Below are 18487 nucleotides of genomic sequence, written 5' to 3'. Positions count from 1 at the left end.
CCAGGTATACATGTACGCATCTGATCTACAGGACCAAAAGAAAATTTAAGAAATGGAAGCCACTTGTACATCAGAGATTCGTTACTTTCTGAATTGTTTATATTGCATAAACTATCTGCTATCTTGTCCATAGCATAGACCTCCCAGATTTTAGCATACCAGGTTTTAACTGGAGGAATACTGGGAGATTTCCAAAATTGGGCTAACACCATTTTAGCAGCAGCTAGTAAAAGGGATATCAGGGATTTATTGAGAGAAGTAATAGAAAAATCTTTCCAACAGTCAAGCAAAATGAGTTCCAGTCTTAAGGGTAAACTGTAGCCCGGGATATCCTTGATTTTCGCCACAATTACTGCCCAAAACGACTGCACCCTCGGGCAAGACCACCAGCAGTGTATAAATGTGCCCACCTCTCCACAATTTTTCCAACATTTGGAGGATTGATTTATCGCCATATGGCTTAATCTCTGAGGTGTTAAATACCACTGAAACAAAATTTTTTGAGTTTGTAATTGTATATTCAATGATTTTGAAACAAACGAAGGAGATGACCAGATTTGTTGCCAAACATCCTCCTGAAAATTAATTGAACTATTCCTTTGCCAAATTTCTTGATAGGATAACAAATCAACAGCATCAGTGTCTAGCAAACCCTTATAAATAAATGAAATCAGTCCCTTCTGCTTTAAAAAAGGAGAATATAGCAAGTGTTCAAAGAAAGTAAGAGGTCGATTGAAATTGTATTTTTTTAAGAGTGATGTCACCAAGTTGTTAGTTTGCAAGTATTCAAACCATGGGATTTTTGTCCCACCAGTTTTCTCTTCCAAAGATTTTTTGTCGAGCATTTTTCCATTGGACAAAATATCCACAAACCTATAAAGGTTATATTTTTTCCAAATTGGAAAAGACTTGTAAAAAAACCCCGGTTGAAACCAAGAAACATCCACAAAATGAGATAGTGGAGATATTGGAGGGGCTAAAGAGAGGCGACGTTTGTCCCAAATCTGAAAAATAGCTTTAAGAAAAAGGTTGGAGGAGATAATAGGAGGTCTATTCTTCGGAAATTCCCATAATATAGAGTGAAACGATTTGTTATTTAGATAGGTATCTTCTAGGGCCTTCCAACCTGAATTTAAGTCAGCATCATGGTATCTAATAAGGCCACCTAAAATGGCAGCTTCATAAAATTTATGCAGATCCGGAAGAGCCAGACCCCCTGAGGATTTAGAACGAATAAGAGTTGCATACCCTATTCTAGACAAGCCCTTGTTCCAAATATATCTTAAGAACGAACGACGCCAACCCAGAAATAAATCTTCAGGAATAAGAATAGGAATGGCTCGAAATAAAAACAGAAATTTGGGGAAAATAAAAGATTTAATAATCTGAATTTTTTCATTCCAGGGAATGCGTGAAGAATTTTTATTCTTTTGCAGGGTAAGAATGTCCTTAATCAATAAATGATGATTAACTTTAAAAATATCTCCCAATTTCAAAGGTATATTGATCCCCAAATATGTCCAATATCTATCAATTTTTTTAAAGTGATAATTAGAGTAGATGGAGTCTTGGAGAGCATCTGAAATTGTGATAGGATAAAGAATGGTTTTGGATGGGTTTACTCGAAGGCCTGATATAGAAGAAAATACAGATAATAAATCAAAGACAGCCGGTAAAGAAGACTTAGGTTTTGTAACAAAAAGCACTAGGTCATCTGCAAACAAAGACACTTTAATTTGTTTCTTTCTAATAGGGATACCAGCGATAATATTGGTATCACGGATAGCATTAGCAAGAGGTTCTATTGCGATCGCAAAAAGCAGAGGAGACAATGGGCAACCTTGCCTCGTCCCTCTGAAAAGATTAAATTCTTCAGAATCCAAATTATTAATAGAAAGAATAGCAGAAGGTGATTTATATAAAGAATGGATTATCTTCAGAAAATTCGGGCCAAAGTTCATTTTCTGCAGTAAGGTTGTAAGATAAGGAACTTCAACGGAGTCAAAGGCTTTTTCAAAATCAATAGACAAGATAAAAGAAGACTCAATATTAAATTTCCGGCAGTATTGAATAACATCAAGGACCATTCTAGTATTGTCCGTTAACTCACGGTGTGGGATAAAGCACGATTGGTCAGGATGAATGTAGTTCCCTATAAAGGTATTAAGCCTAGCCACCAGAGCTGCTGTAAAAATCTTATAATCACAATTAAGGAGCGATATCGGCCTGTATGAACTAGGGTCTAGTAAGTCTTTGTCCTTCTTTGGAAGAAGTATGATTTTTGCCTGTGACCAAGTAACAGGGAAAGAACCAGACTGTACAAACTGATTACAGGCGTCTGCCAAGATGGGAGCCAACAAAATGTTAAAAAATTTATAAAATTCTGGTATAAAGCCATCTCGGCCTGGAGATTTATTGGATTTCATAGACTTGATAGTCTCCTGTATTTCAAGTGCAGTAAAAGGTTTGTCCAAAAAGGATTTAACCTCAGGAGAGACAGGCTTAATAACTGAGTGAGTGTCTAAGAAAGATGAAATAAGGTCTGATGATGGATGCTGGGAGGAATATAGAGATGAATAGTACTTTTTAAACACTCCTACAATATCCTTAGTGGAATGTTTCAAGGTACCAGATTTAGAACGAATGGAAGAAATAGCCATTGAGGATACTCTCTTTTTAACCTTCCATGATAGGAGTTTAAGAGATTGAGGAGTTCGAAACCAATATTTTTGTTTTATAAAAGCCATTTGTTTTTGAATCTTGGAGACGTCAAAAGATTCTAATTTTTTTCTTTCTATAAGAAGTTTTGAATAAGTTTTTTTGCTACCAAATTTTTTAAATTTCTCTTCCAATTTGGTAATGTTGGCAACCAAATCAGATCTAATTTTTTCTTTTTCTTTTTTATACGAAGAGGCAATAGCCATAAATCTGCCACGAATTACAGCTTTAAAAGAATCCCAAACTATATGCTGGGGTACTCCACACTCCATATTAAATTGAAAAAATTCTTTAATGTCTTTTTCAATGGAATCTGTAACCGATTTCATAGACAGAAGTTTACTATCCAATCTCCAATTAAAAGAAAAAGATCTGTCAGTAACGCCTGACATATACCCTTCCAACCATGCATGATCAGACCAAATCATTGGGCCAATTTCTACTTTAGAAAAAAGATTAGAAATAGAATCTGAAACTAAAAGAAAATCTATTCTGGAATAAGTTTGATGATGAGAAGAAAAAAAGGTATAATCTCTTTCTTTTGGATGTCTGCTTCTCCAAATGTCTGACAGATTATAGGATTGAAAAACTTGAGCTAAATCATTTTGGCCATTCAAATCTTTTGATTGAGACCGTTTATTGGCAGATATAGGTAGCAGGCTTTTTTGAGATCTATCTAAAGAAGGATTAACAACATAGTTGAGATCTCCTCCCAAGATAATGGGCCCTGTATGAAAGGTTTGAAGTTGTGACAACGTATCTTTAATAAATGCAATTTGCCCATCATTTGGAGCATACACCGATGCCAGAGTATAAGGGCTACCATTAAAGACCCCATTGATAAAAATATACCGACCCCTGGGCCAATTGAGGAATTTTCAAAAGTGAATTGGACTGATTTACCTATTAGGATGGCCACACCTCTTGCTTTGGAAGACCCATAAGCTTGAAATTGATGAGCAAAAAATTTGGACTGGAAGACCCTGGGCTGGTTACCCTTAAGGTGAGTTTCTTGCAAAAAAATTATATCTGGTTTCTGACGAGAGATGGCAGAGGCAACCCGTTTTTTCTTAATTAAATTATTTAGCCCGTTACAGTTTAGAGAAAGAAATTTCAAGTGGCACTCTGCCATAATTGAAAGAGGAAATAACCAAGGTTATCAAAATGATTACAATTTATAGCATTTAACCCAGGTGCCACCAGGATAGCTTGAGATGAATCCTGTAGATCAAATTTCAAAGGTATGAGGACAGATTTCAAATCAAAGGCTTTAAAAAACTTCCAGCTAAAACCATAATAATTCAATACAGTTATGCTGCCCATAACAAAAACAAAAAACCATAACCAACACCAGTGGTCTAGCATTAACAGACACTAGCCACTAACTCACCCTCCAACTCTGTTAACCCAAACTTGGGAAAACAACAACTACTTACTTAAAAGGTTAAATTTGAAGCAGAAGTCTTTGTTACTGAAGACACCACACAACTAGCAACAACTACCAAATGGAGCTATTAAAAAAAAAAAACCCGAAGTTCTCCATTCTCCCTCTCTGCCAAAAATGCTTATATTTAACAATATCAACCCAGCAAAATTAAAATTTATAAACAGAATAACAGAGCCGAATGTATAGAGAGTTTTATAATGAAAGGCCACACAAAGCTGATTGAATCAAGGCTAAAATGCCTAGAAAGCTACATATAATAAAATCTGTGCCTTTTATCAACTCAGATTAGTGAATTAAAGATAAGTACAGGCAAACTAATAAACCATGTGTAACAGCATCAGATCTCGATCACAAAGTTATAGTGAGACTTAAGACACTATGATAAAAATACAATGAAACTTTAAACAGAATTATGAACACTATTAAATACTGATCTCCCCAAACACTCCCCACCAACTATCCTTCAGCCACTTATAAGCCTATGTAGGGAGATGTGATAGTAAGGGAAACAAATTTCCAAACCTTCATAATAGCATAAGGCACAAACTGACTCACACATACATTCCCTACCAACCCTCTGTCTCACACACTCATTTCTATTCAAGAATTCACAAAGGAAGGGAAAAGGTCCTGACACTTCATTAACTCACAGTAGAAAGAAATATATTGATATAAAGCCCTGATCATACTATTCAAGTTTCTCACTCAGAACTACCCCCCCTCACTCTCTCTCACTCTCTCACTCACTCCCACACCCTCTCTCGTCACCCAGCCTCCCCATTCAAACACCTACTTCCACTTACTTTTTAAACCATATATTCCAAGTCACTCCATTCTTCCAATCATGCATACCCAATCAACCAAGATTTCCTTTAATGAGTTGATTTAAATTACTAACTCCCTCACATTCATAACATTGCTTTCAAAAAATATAAATAACAAGGGGGAAAAAAGGGGGGGGGAACCCCCCAATTTCATATATAAACACTGCTTCATAAGCACCACATAGGCAAAGCTTATAAGTCAGCAGTTCAGTAGGCAAAGCTTATATGTCAGGGGGAAAAGGACGCCAGAAATCCTCAACAACAACAACAAAAGGAGGGGGGGAGATTTCTGCATAGCAACAGTTCCAGCATTTAGCTTCTAGAAGAAACAGGCCGATCAGGACGGTTCATAGGCACACGATGCCATCTAGTGTCTGAAGTTATTGAATGAGCATGGGAGGCTGCTTCCAGAAGGCCGGTGGGAACAGGAAGATTCAAATCGCGCAGCAAGCTTAGGCCTGAGTCGAGGTCTGCAGCTACAAATGACTGGTCCTGTACTGTAACTTGCAGCTTGTACGAAGCAACCCATCGATATCTGATGTTTTCCCTGTTCAGGATTTCTATAATTGGCTTCAGATTTTTCCGCCTTTGCAAGGTTTCAGAAGACAAATCCTGTAGAATTTGGATGTTGTAATCTCCTAGCAGAAGAGGATTTATAGCCCGGGCTTTTTGCAGCAACTTGGATTTAATTGAGGCAGAAGAGAAACGGACTAAAATGTCCCAAGGCAACGAAGTTTTCTGTCTGCGCAATGGGCCAATTCTATATACTGTCTCCAGGGCACAGAGATCAGAGTCAGAAAAACCCAATGCCTTCGATAGCCAGGAGGCTATAAGAGTTTTTAGATCAGAGGGGGAGGCAGAATTTTCGGGGAGCCCACGAATTTTAACATTCCCCATTTTCAGTTGGTTCTCAAGTGCAATAATTTTATCAGTGGCCCATTCATCTCTTTTATAAAAATACTGAGTGTCCTCCTGCACAGCACAAGCCATGTTAAAAGCAGAATCTGCAGTCTCTGCCACCTTCTCTAAGGACGTTTTGAAACCCTCCAACTGAGCAGAAAGGGGCTGGATCATGGCAGATATTTTGTCAGTCATATTTTGTTCCAGTTTTTGAAAAGCCTCCATTACCTCAGAACGAAATGAAGCTAGGTCTGCTGCTGTGTTTTCCCCTTCTCCCGACGCCATCTTGCTTGCAGGGCTGCTTGCTTTTCCTGAGGCCTTAGCCTTAGGCTTTTTGGGAAAATAGTCTTTAACAGAGTTCCTTGAATTTCTTTTTGATCTGGATTTTTGACCATCTACTGTTCCCATACTAATTAAAGAAAAAAAAAGAAAACAAACAACAACGCTGGGCGCTTGCTTAAGTGGATTTGGCAGGGGTAAGTAAGGAGCTCTGTTTTCAGGCGTCCATTCCCTATGCGTGCGATGCCACGCCCCATCTGAATATCTTGAAAGCCCTTAGGGGTTATCATAAATCAGCTGCAATTTGATAGGAAAAAAGAGTCATTCTGTACCAGAGTGAAGTGCCCCGTGGCACAGAGTGGTAAAGCTGCAGTACTGCAGTCTGAGCCCTCTGCTCACCACCTGAGTTCAATCCCAGCGGAAGCTGGTTCAGGTAGCCAGCTCCAGGTTAACTCAGCCTTCCATCCTTCTGAGGTCGGTGAAATGAGTATCCAGCTTGCTGGGGGGAAAGTATAGATGACTGGGGAATGGCAAACCACCCCATAAAAAGTCTGCCGTGAAAACATTGTAAAAGCAACATCACCCCAGAGTCGAAAATGACTGGTTCAAACCCCCATCCTGCTGTGGCAGCTCACTGGGTAATTTTGGGCCAGTCAGATACTTTCAGCCTAACTTATCTGACAGGGTTGTTGTGAGAATAAAAAGGAGGAGAAGCTGTTTTGGTCCTCATGGTCCATGGAGAAAGTTGTGGTATAAATGAAGCATATAAGTATTAAATATAGCTGAAGATGGGAGGCAGATAAAAGGTAGGTTGGTGAACTGCTGAGAAGGAGAAAATGAGACAGGCAAGGAGGAAGGGATTTGGGGAAGGGAAAGATGAATAGTGTGGGGAAGAGGATACAGGAGAAAATTGGATAGAGGAGAAAGTGAGGTGCCATCCCACAAGTCCTTGATTCCCTATCATAGAAATAGGCCTGGACCAGTGGCCAGCTCCAACTTTTTCTAGTTAGAGGCTGCTAGGAGAGGTAAGAGGGAAAGTATAAGGCAGAGGGGCAGATAAAGGTGCATTGGCTGTTGATGGGAAAGGAGATAGTATTGCCAACTCTAGGTTAAGAAATTCCTGGTGATATGGAGAATGGGGTTTATGGAGTGGAGGGACCTCAAAAGGGTATAAAGCCATAGAGTCCACATTCCAAAGCAGCCATTTTTTCCGGGGGAGATAGAGTCGCCCAGCCTCTGTCTAGGGGGAGGCTGGAGATCACCCGGAATTACAACTGATCTCCAGATGACAAAGATCAGTTCCCCTGGAGAAATGACTGCTTTGGAGTCTGGATTTTATAACATTATACCTTGTTGAGGTCATTTATCTCCCCAAACCTCACCCTTCCAAGGGTCCACTCCCAAATTACTGGGAATTTCCCAACCTGGAGCAGGCAATCCTTAGGGAAACTGATCTCTGTAGTTGGGAGATCTGTTCTGATTTCAGAAGATGTCCAGGCCCTGTCTGGAGGTTGGCATCGCTGTAAAGAGAGATGGAACCAGGGGGCAAAGGCAAGCAGCTATGGGGGCTTTCAGGAAAGAGAAAGAGAAAATAGTGGAGGGGGAAAGAAGAAGCTTCCCGCAGCCACACACATGGTAGCTGCCTTGTACTGATTCAGGCTCTTTGTCTGTCAAGGTCAGCATTGTCTATTGCAGGGTTTCCCAAACTCCCCGCTCCGTGGCCTGGTTATTTTTACACTCCTCCTTTGTAGCCCACTAAAATTCAGGGGTGGAGCTGGGAGACAGGAAATTATGTCATTTCCTTTGGTGTCACTTCCAGGTCACGGGCCAAGTGAACCAAAATTCCACCTCTTCCTGTGATGTCACTTCCAAGGCACTCCCCCAAACCTGCTTCTTCTTCTGAAGTAACTATATTTTCAGAAAAATCTCTCTGAAACTCATGCTGAGCCAAAATGGGGGTGGAAAGTGGGCGGTCTGCAACTTTTCCATACATTCCCAGGGTCCTCTCTTTCCACCCCCGTACCTGCATGCACCTATCTGTTTGTGTGTTTTTCTCCAGCTTGCAAGCACTCCTAATGCCCATGTTCAGTTGCCTGCACCACCTACACACCCTTTCCTCAACAGCACTGGTCAGTGTATGCAGTTGAGAGTGCTGTTCCCATTGCCATCAGGAATGCCAGCACTGTGTACCACCACACCGGGCCCTGGCAGCTGCTCTACCTCAAAATATGCTGACACATTATGCTGACACATTATGCTGACACATTAGTAGGCCCTTCCTTTTTAGCTGCTACTACTGGAACGCTGCCTCAAGCTACAACCAAACTTGCTTGGTTTCAAGAAAATCTTTTGACATCTGGATCGAGGCGGTGTGGCGGTATTGCTGTTGCTAGACCTATCGCTGGCGTTCAATATGGTCGATCACCGGCTGCTGACCCACTGCCTCGCCGATGCAGGGATTCAGGGGTTAGCCTTACAGTGGCTTTCCTCTTTCCTTGAAGGTCGGGGACAAAGGGTGGCGATTGGGGGAGAGCTGTCTCAGAGGCGCCCACTTAATTGTGGGGTGCCCCGCGGGGCTCTCTTTGCCTAGGTCGCAGCGGTCCGGAAGGAGAGATCCCCCTTCCAGCTTTTGACGGGGTTCCACTGGTACCAGTGCGCGAAGTCAGGAGCTTGGGAGTGCTACTGGAGTCTTCCTTGACAATGGAAGCCCAGATAGCTGCCACTGCCAAGTCCGCCTTTTTTCATCTTAGACGGGCGAGGCAGCTGGCCCCCTTCTTGGAACGAGTGATCCATGCGACGGTCACCTCGAGATTGGACTACTGTAATGCCCTCTACATGGGGCTGTCCCTGTACCAAACTCGGAAAATTGCAGCTAGTGCAGAATGCAGCAGCCAGGCTGCTAGTGGGACTACCTCGGTGGGAACATGTGCGGCCTAGGCTGCGGGAACTGCACTGGCTGCCTATCATATACCGGGTTCATTACAAGGTGCTGGTTATCACCTTTAAAGCCCTGTATGGCCGAGGACCTGCCTACCTTAGGGACCGCCTCCATATGTTCCCCAGAGAGCACTGCGTTCCAGCTCACAAAATCTCTTGGAAATCCCTGGGCCTAAGGAGGCCAAACTTAAAACAACCAGGAAGCAGGCCTTCTTCATAAAAGCGCCCCAATGGTGGAATCAGCTGCCGGAAGAGGTGCGGGCCCTACGGGATCTTAATCAGTTCCGTAGGGCCTGCAAAACTGCCCTATTCCAATTAGCCTTTTAAGATGGAACCAGAACTAATATTATGCTGTCTTGGACAAACAGAGATTGCAGCACCATTGTATTGTTTTAGCTTACTTTTAATATTAATTTATATATTGTATTTATACCGTTGTTGATTGATTTTATTATCTGTTTATTGTTATACCATGATATTATATCATGCTTTGTAAGCTGCCCTGAGCCTGCCTCGGCAGGGAGGGCGGGGTATAAATAAAAACATTATTATTATTATTATTATTATTATTATTATTATTATTATTATTATTATTGACAGCTATTTTTCATACTTTTCCTTGGCTGAAATACTGGGAAATTGCTGTGAAAAGTAGCAGAGAATTGTACTGCAATTAATGAATTAATTTCAAGTTATATGAAGTTCATACAAGCTTTTCTGCAGTTATCCCAAAAAGGATATTTATGAGGGGCTTGCAGCTTTTTACTGGCTGTGTTTCCCATGCCTTTAAAAGCAACCTGTTGTGCAGATATTTAGCCAGTGAACTTCTTTCATCCTTTTTAATATCTTCAGAAGGAGCTTAATTTTGGTGTCAGACAACTGTTAAAAGCAGGACCAGTAAAATGGTGCCAATTCATAGTACCATCATTTCCAGTGCAGTTGAGATTATACAGCAGTAATCTCCAATAATCTCTTTGTGCCCCACACCTCTCACTCACTCACACAGAAATCTCATAGAAAGACTAGCTGGCTACAACTGGGGGAGCCAACTTTTCATTGGTAGAGTTCCTATGCCTACAACAACAGTACGATGAACAAAAAAGTTTCATCCAGTAAAAAATGGAAGAAGGGAAGGAAAGGAAAGGAAGAACATGAAAAGTCATATTGGATCAGGCCAGTGGACAATCCAGTCCAAAATTCTGTCACACAGTGCCCAAAAAGCACCAGAATGTCCACCAGTGAGGCCAGGGCACTAGAAGCCTCCCACTGTTGCATCCACCCCCTCCCCAGCACCAAGAATACAGACAAAGCATCACATGCAGGAAAAGAAAGAAATAAGGGGGGATAAAGGGGAGGAAGCCTTACTCACTGTCAGATGACCACAGCCAGCAGCAATTCTGCCCAGGGGTTGTTTGGTAAAAAAAATAGCTACTGGAACGCCCACTCCCCACCCCTCCTGCCTGAAACCCACCCCCCACCCCTTATTTGCCACCCCAGGCCTCCCGGGGAAATCTTCCCAAAAGAACATACTGCAAGGTACATGGAAGCTCATACCTTGAAGAACACTTCATGTGTCTAAAGTGCCAGTAGACTCCAGCTTTTCTTTCAAACGGCGGGGGGAGGAGAGAAGGAAGGAGAGGCAGCCCAGCTCCTCTCTGCACAACACAGAGACAGAGGGTGGAAGGAAACAAAGCAGATCTCATGCTTTGAAGCCTGTGTCCGTCTTCAAGCCCAGCTTCTCTCTGCACAACACAGAGACATTGAGGGAAGGAAGGAAGCAAAATAGAGCTCAGGCTTTGAAGCCTGTGTCAGTCTTCAAGCCTGACTTTTCTCTGCACAACAGAGAGATGGGGAAGGAAGGAATTAGAGCAGAGCTCATGCTTTGCTGGGGGTGGGGCTAGCTAGGGCTTTTCCTGTGACCAGGTATCGAGGCTTCCGTGGCCGGGTGCAGGGTCACGACCCAGCAATTGGGAAACGCCGGTCTATTGAGATTGGCAGCAGCTCTCTACATTAGGTCTTTCACATCCCCCTACAGCCTGGTCTTTTTAACTGGAGGTGCCGGTGATTGAACCCTGAGACCTTCTGCATGCAAGGCAAAGACTTGTCTGCTGAGCTACAGTTGCTCCCTCTTGGGGTTCCCACTTGTAAAGGCTATAGTAAAGAGAGCATTTCCTTTCTTAATCCCTTTCTTAACCACCCTTGTTGCCTGAAGATACTCTGTGAGCTCTGGAACATCACATTTCAGCTGTGAAAACCAGTTTTGCTGCCAGTAGGATAAGTAGAATAGTTATTTAGCCTTTGTTATTTTAAGTGCATTATGACTCCACCGAACAATACACCGAACTTTGATTTATTTAATAAAGCTTTTTTGTTTAATTTTTGTGAGAGCTACTGGGTAATGACTTGATCCTACCTGGGTTTGATTACTTTATCATACCAAGGCAAGGCTAGCCTTGAAGCCTTAAAAAGGGATATTCAGAGTTATTCTGAGTAGCTTAAAGTGTTGTGTTGCTGGAAGAGCAATAATAGGACACATCATATTTTTTGGTCTGTATTTCTCATCTTAACTGAAAAAAGATCCCCTTCAGACAAGACAAAAATGTGAAACAGGAAGCGTTGGGACACTTGTGCTGCTTCCTTTTTTACATAATTGTCATGTCCAAAACTCAGAAGACAATGATTTCTTGGTGAGTGTTGATGTCAGTGTAAATTACATAGGCATAATGATCCATAATAAGTGTTATCAAGGCATACTGATATGAGTATTGTTTCTAATAGTCATATTCTACTCATACTGCTCTTCTATTTGTTTTTGTGTGTGTGCATGCGTGTGGTCCAACCAACTTTCTGTTGTTGTTTACAGAAAGAAAAATGTAATCAGTTAAGTGGCTACACTTTGGGCACATTGTGCAGGAGAAAATGTCTTTAAGGGAAAATAATGCAGAGATCTCCTCCGTCCATTCTTCCCAAAAAAGTGTAACTGAGGTAGAATTTCATCCCAGAACACTGTTGGTTATGCAATTCATGATACAACAGACTTCCCAGTAAAATAGGGTGAGGAATAAAAAAAAATACTGAGAAATCCACCTTAATTCTATTTTTATTGCTGTTTTGTTCTTTGTACACATTCAGACAGAGCTGAAAGTTGCTTGAGGTGTTGTGTTTTGAAATGCTTAGATGGTGGGGTCTTTTGAAGAGTCAATATGTATATATTTTCTGGTTAAAATGGAAAGATGACAAGTATTCAAAAACACATTTTAAACAAAAAAACCCTAAACAAACAGGTATTTTGGTCTTTCGTTTACCTGAAATATGGAGCTTCGTATATATTCTATGGGAGTTTTATCTGCAAAAAGCAGACTGGGACTGATTTCCCACTCACCTTACACTACTCTCACATTCCTCTTCTCAGCAGGGCTTCTTTCCGATTTCACACCATCTGCCCTGGGACTACAGCTAGTGTCAGCTTTTTCGCGTGGCAAGCAGAAACTGGTTTTTAGAGGTTTCTGTTTGCTGCCTGAAAAAGCCAACGCTAGCTGCAGCCCCAGGGCAGATGGTGTGAAATCGTAAAGAAGCCCTGCTGAGAAGAGAAAGTGAGAGCAGCATAAGGTGAGTGGGAAATCAACCTGGTACTAAACTCTAAGATGTTTAAAATAGAACATTAGAAACCATTCTCAGAGATGACAGTCATTTAAAGCAGTGGCTCCCAACCTTTTTGGCACCAGGGACCGATTACATGGAAGACAATTTTTCCACAGACCAGTGGGGGGGGGGAGGTACTGGAATTTTTACTGCCCCAAGCTGCCCCCACATGCATGCCCCTTCCCTGCCCCCCTATGGGGGGTCTTTAAATGAGGAGTAGGCAAAGGTCACTGCTGTGCTGCCCCTTCAAAGGGAGGCAACCTTGGAGCAAAGCCATGCTGCCTTTTTCATACACTCAGATCCTGGGCAGGCAGAAGGGGCGGCAGGACAAAAGGGGCAGTGCAGTGCCTCTGCCTCACTCCACAGCCTAGTTGCTAATAGGCCACAGACCAGTACCAGTTTGTGGCCCGGGGTTGGGGTCCCCTGTTTTAAAGGACACAATTTAATTCACATTGATCGGCTGTTTCACTTTCCATATAACATGTCTACTAGTAGAAAATGCGTTCTTGTATCCAAGTATTGAGTTAATTAATTAAATTGCATTGTGAGGAAGATTAAACCTGTACACTACAAATATTGGACTATCTTACTGGAATTTCATAAAGATATCTAAGAGCCTTTACAATATAATTCAAAGCGGAGCTATCTTCTAACCAATTTACTTCATTGAATTTATAAAGATAACATTCTGCTTATGTTTGCACTGTTAAGGTTCTTATATTTAGACCCCTGAATCTCTTATAGTTCTTTAAATTAATAAAACAGAAGACATTTGTATTCTCTGCTGCCTCTGTTTCCTCTTTTCAGCAGAGGTCAATATCTTGTGCTTCTTGTATACTTTCTTAAGAAGGCAAAAATTTCTTAATACTTAGCCTGTGTCATAAGTCAGCCTGAGCTGGAATTGCAACCTGAGTCTGAGAGATCTCTCTCTGATGAAGAGCTGCCTCTTGGGTCTCAACCAGCAAATCAGACATAAGCACCCAGAGGTAAAAACTCTCTCTCCAATGGAGAGCAGACCCTTACAGCCAGTATTATATAAGTAGCAGTTGAAATGATCTTTCACATGCATTCATAAAACTCCCTCATCCTACCTGAATGCTGTCACTATCACTGTCTTACACATATTCCTTGCTCAGTGTTAAAAACATAACAATGGCCCTGTTGAATCAGACCTCTGGTGCATCTAGACCAAAAATATAGAGGGCAAGCAGCTGTTCTGGAGAGCCAGCAAATGGGACAGAAAGCCCAAGGCTTTTTCATGATTCTGATATTCAGAGGTTTGCTGCCTCCAGATACAGATGTATGTTTTGGCCACCATGGTTTGTAGCCATTGATGGACCTGTCCTCCATGGTTCTGTCTAACTTCCTCTTAAAGCCATCCATGCTTGTGGCTATTACTATGTCCATTGGGAATGAATTTCCAACTTCATTACCTGATGAATAAAGTATTTCTTTTTGTTTGTCCTGAATCTTTTGCCCATCGACTTCACTGGGTATCCCTGAATTCTGTTCTCTCTATTCATTTTCTGCATCCAATGCATAATTTTATAAACCTCTATCAGGTCTTCCCCAAGTTGTCTTTTTTTCCTAAATGGAAAAGTCCTAGACCCTTTAGTATTTTGTCATAGAATGGTATTTCTTTTGCCAGATGATCAACCCTCTGTGGGTTTTCTTTTTTTCTCACCCAGTTAAATTATGGTGTAATAGAAAACATTTACATAGCCAAATTTTTAGTGTTATATCATACATTCCTGCTTGTATCTATGCTTGTATAATTATAAATGCAATTAATGAGCGTTTAGAGATAATTATGCTAACTTTTGGCACTTTATGTGACAACATAGAAAGGAGAACAGCCTTTAAGCAAAAGAGTATGCATTTATAAGGCACAACAGGTCAGTTATCCATTTAAGCTTCAAAAGGGACTGTGGCAGGTAAGGAGTCCTTACTAATGTCTAAGTGGATCCTTTCAGTTTTTAATAAGGTTTTTTAAGAGCCCCGTGGCACAGAGTGGTAAAGCTGCAGTACTGCTATCTGAACTCTCTGCTCACGACCTGAGTTCGATCCCAGCAGAAGCTGGTTTCAGGTAGCTGGCTCAGGTTGACTCAGCCTTCCATCCTTCCGAGGTCAGTGAAATGAGTACCCAGCTTGCTGGGGGGAAAGCGTAAATGACTGGGGAAGACAATGGCAAACCACCCCGTAAAAGTTCTGCCGTGAAAACATTGTGAAAGCAACATCACCCCAGAGTCAGAAATGACTGGTGTTTGCACAGGGAACTACCTTTTTTAAATAAACCTGACCATTTGTTCTTTTAGAGAAGCAAACCCATTAATGGTGATATTTTGCTTTTTACTAATTTTTAAAACACTGAGAGGAAAGAGATTAAGAGGAATCATTTGTATGTTTGCAGACAGCTGGAAAAAGAATAGCTACAGCTACAATTCAGGAGCCGACAAAAATAGAATCGGACAGCAGAACAAAGAGTAAGTCTTGCTAATATTTTATTTCTTCTTATATTTAGAGTAATTGAGCAGCATGGGAAATTTGAGGGCACTTCATTTCTTAGCAGTTTTCTAATTTCAAAAATAACAAAGTGAATGTACAATAGGACGTTGGGCTAAAAATGGCACTTTGTTGCATAGATTTTCAAAATGACATTTTGCTTTTCTTTTGTACTCTACCATCTCTCATAGAATATTGGATTATATTGCATTTCCAGCTCCTAAGAAATCCAATTTGTTAGCAATTCTTCTGCTTAAAGAAATTTTGCTCATTATGTCTCAGAAAAATATATATATATATATATATATATATATATATATATATATATATATATATATATATATATATTAATATTCCCTCTTTGTTTTTCTGAGCAAATGCTGTCAGATGATAGTCTCCCAGAAGAAATAAAAAATAGTAGCAGGCATTTCAAGTACCATGAATTAGTGTGTATTTTAACACTATTGATTGGGTTTCCTTACCTGCTAGAAAGAAAATACTAGTATCTAATTGACATCAGAATCTTATGCTTCAATCCTTTTTATACAACTTTGCCATTAATAGCTCTCGTCCTCCCATGTGTTTGGAAGCAGGATTATTTCTGTGAGAGACTAGAAGGACAGTGCAATTCCAAACAGTTACGCCCTTCTAAGTCCCAGTAGCTTTGATTAAATATAACTCTGTTTAGGATTGTACTATGTAATTACAGTATACTTGTAAGAGTTCTTCAGGAGAAGGGACCTTCCTTTTGCTCTGCAATTTATTTTCCTGGAAAGGAAACTGGGGGAAAACAAACATGCCTTAGGAACCAGGAGGTTCCTGGTCTTGCTTAATCATATCTGTAAATATTTAGACATATTTATAGCAAATAAAGGAATGTTCTACATATATATATTGGGATTTAAAAATTGGGATATTGTGTGAAGTTACATAGGGTTGCTAGAATAGAAAACTTACGTTTTTCAAAAACGGGGTGTATCATACATTGGAAGTTGCAGGCTAAGGTTTATCTATTTCGAAGTGTAAAATAATCTTTTTTCACATCACAGTCTAAATAGCATTGGCTACTAGAAACCCACATGTGGATACTGGCACAACCGATGATATGGAGAAAGGGCTGGACAGTTCTGTAGATAACAGAGAACAGTAGTTTAGGATTAACACGATGTACAAATGGAATGATTTTCTTTTTGAGAAAGTATCAGCCCTCTAGTCCAAGATGCAAAGTTTGCCAGTATGGCATTCCCTTAAAGGAAAACTATGTCTTCATATATTTGATTTGTCAATACTCATAGACAGTGTCTCAGTTTAAATATTGTACGACACTGTTAAACAAGCTATGGTGCGGTTTCCATTAACCACAGTTAGGGTCTGACGAGCCATGATCTGAAGTGTGTTTGTTAACTAGAACTGGACTCAACTAGGTTTTACATGATATTAGGGTTGCCAAGTCCAATTAAAGAAAAATCTGGGGACTTTGGGGGCGGAGCCAGGAGACTTTGGGGGTGGAGCCAGGAGACACTGGGGGTGGAGCCAGGAACAAGGGTGTGACAAGCATAATTGAACTCCAAGGGAGTTCTGGGCATCACATTTAAAGGGACAGCTCACCTTTTTAAATGCCTTTCTTCCATAGGAAATAATTAAGGATAGGGGCACCATCTTTTGGGGCTCATAGAATTGGACCCTCTGGTCCAATCGTTTTGAAACTTGGGGGGGTATTTTGGGGAGAGGCACTAGATGCTATACTAAAAATCTGGTGCCTCTACCTCAAAAAATAGCCCCCCCAGAGCCCCCAATACCCACGGATCAATTCCCTATTATTCCCTATGGGAATCATTCTCCATAGGGAATAATAGAGTGCCCAGTAGACATTTCCCTCCCCCCCCCACGCTTTCTAAAGGGGGGGAGGGCCTCCATACGAGGGAATCCCCCTCCCTGCCCCCTCCCTCTCTCACACACACACACACACAAATACTTACTTGGTCTTCTTCCGGAGAACTGTGCCTGCTGTGAAAACGAAAGCAAAGAAGGGAGGGGCCGTTCTCCGAAGCCCTTCCTGTTTCCTCCTTCCTGCCCAGCCTTAAAGGGACAGGGATTTTACAAACTGCTCAGGAGCTCTATAGGTATGTTCTCCACCCCCCCACCCCCCCGGTTCTCAATTTTTGAAGACCGGGAGATTAAGCTGGGAACCCAGAAGTCTCCCGCTAAAGCGGGGGGATTGGGACCCCTACATGATATAAGAACACAGACATCTTGATTTAATCTTGGTTTGTTTGCTTTTGACACCCTCCCAAACTATAGAAAGAAGGCAACAAAATCAGCTTTTGTCAAGGCATACTAGGGTATTTTCCACTCAGGAACAGGCCCATGTACTTTATCCATCATTGCTATGGTTGCCAATACAATGTGATAGCAATGGTATTTCGATATGGCAGATTTCCCTATCATTTTCAATCTACATTCAGTGCACTTTCCAACTGGATTTTGCCCGTTCACACAGTAAAATCCAGTTGAAAAGTGAATTGAAAGTGCATTATTTAGTGTGTGATCACAGCCTCAGTTTCTCTGAATAAAAGGCAGGGGGTGGGGGCAGGGCCCCTTCAAGGCTGATTTGGTCTTTGAGGGAGGAATCATTGGGGCAAGGCTTGGTAGAACCCACTGGTCACTTACTATTGTGTGACCTGCAAGACTCACCATTGTCCAGCAACTATTCAACAGCATCCCCAAAAGTTAGTGTGGCATTATAGTTAGTGTCAGACTCGGATCTGGAAGACCCAAGGTTCAAAGTACCATGGAAGCCCACTGGGTATTATGTGTTCCTAGCCTAATTTACCTCACAGGGATGTTGTAAGGAAAGGAGAATGATGGAAAGGAGATTGTGGAGAACAGCAGGTGTATAAATAAATATAGCTGAAAATGGGCAGATAAAAGTTAAGTTGGTAGGTGAGTGAGAAGGAGAGAAGGAAGCAGGAAAAGGTTAGGCTATGGGATTGTCAGGATGAGATAAAAAGGAAATAATGTGGGGAAGGAGAATATGGAGGGAAGTGTAAGTTCTGGTAGATTTGGTCACTGGGCAACTGGGCCTGGCTTGGTAACCAGCACTGCACAACTGAGCCATAGTTTTCCCAGGAAGAGACTTCCAGGAGTTGGTAAAGAGAGGAAACTTGAAGACAGACAAAGGTAGGTTGACTGGTAAGCGGGGAAGTAGAAAAGGAAGCAGGAAAGGTTTATGGAGGCT

At 41.4% G+C, this 18487-nt stretch overlaps 1 protein-coding gene across 5 annotated transcripts in view; it reads left to right on the top strand.

Moving 5' to 3' along the window:
- Nucleotides 1-18487, top strand: part of SH3KBP1 (SH3 domain containing kinase binding protein 1) — a 237284-nt gene that overhangs the window by 173350 nt on the left and 45447 nt on the right. For all 5 annotated transcript variants that reach the window (XM_060234045.1, XM_060234047.1, XM_060234044.1 and 2 more), the window contains one exon: nucleotides 15158-15230. In XM_060234045.1, the coding sequence (XP_060090028.1) occupies nucleotides 15158-15230 (73 nt within the window). The remainder of the gene's footprint in view (nucleotides 1-15157; nucleotides 15231-18487) is intronic.

Source organism: Heteronotia binoei, chromosome 3 (genome assembly GCF_032191835.1).
Source record: "Heteronotia binoei isolate CCM8104 ecotype False Entrance Well chromosome 3, APGP_CSIRO_Hbin_v1, whole genome shotgun sequence".
Lineage (NCBI taxonomy): Eukaryota > Metazoa > Chordata > Lepidosauria > Squamata > Gekkonidae > Heteronotia > Heteronotia binoei.
This window is presented reverse-complemented; position numbering and strand designations above follow the sequence as displayed.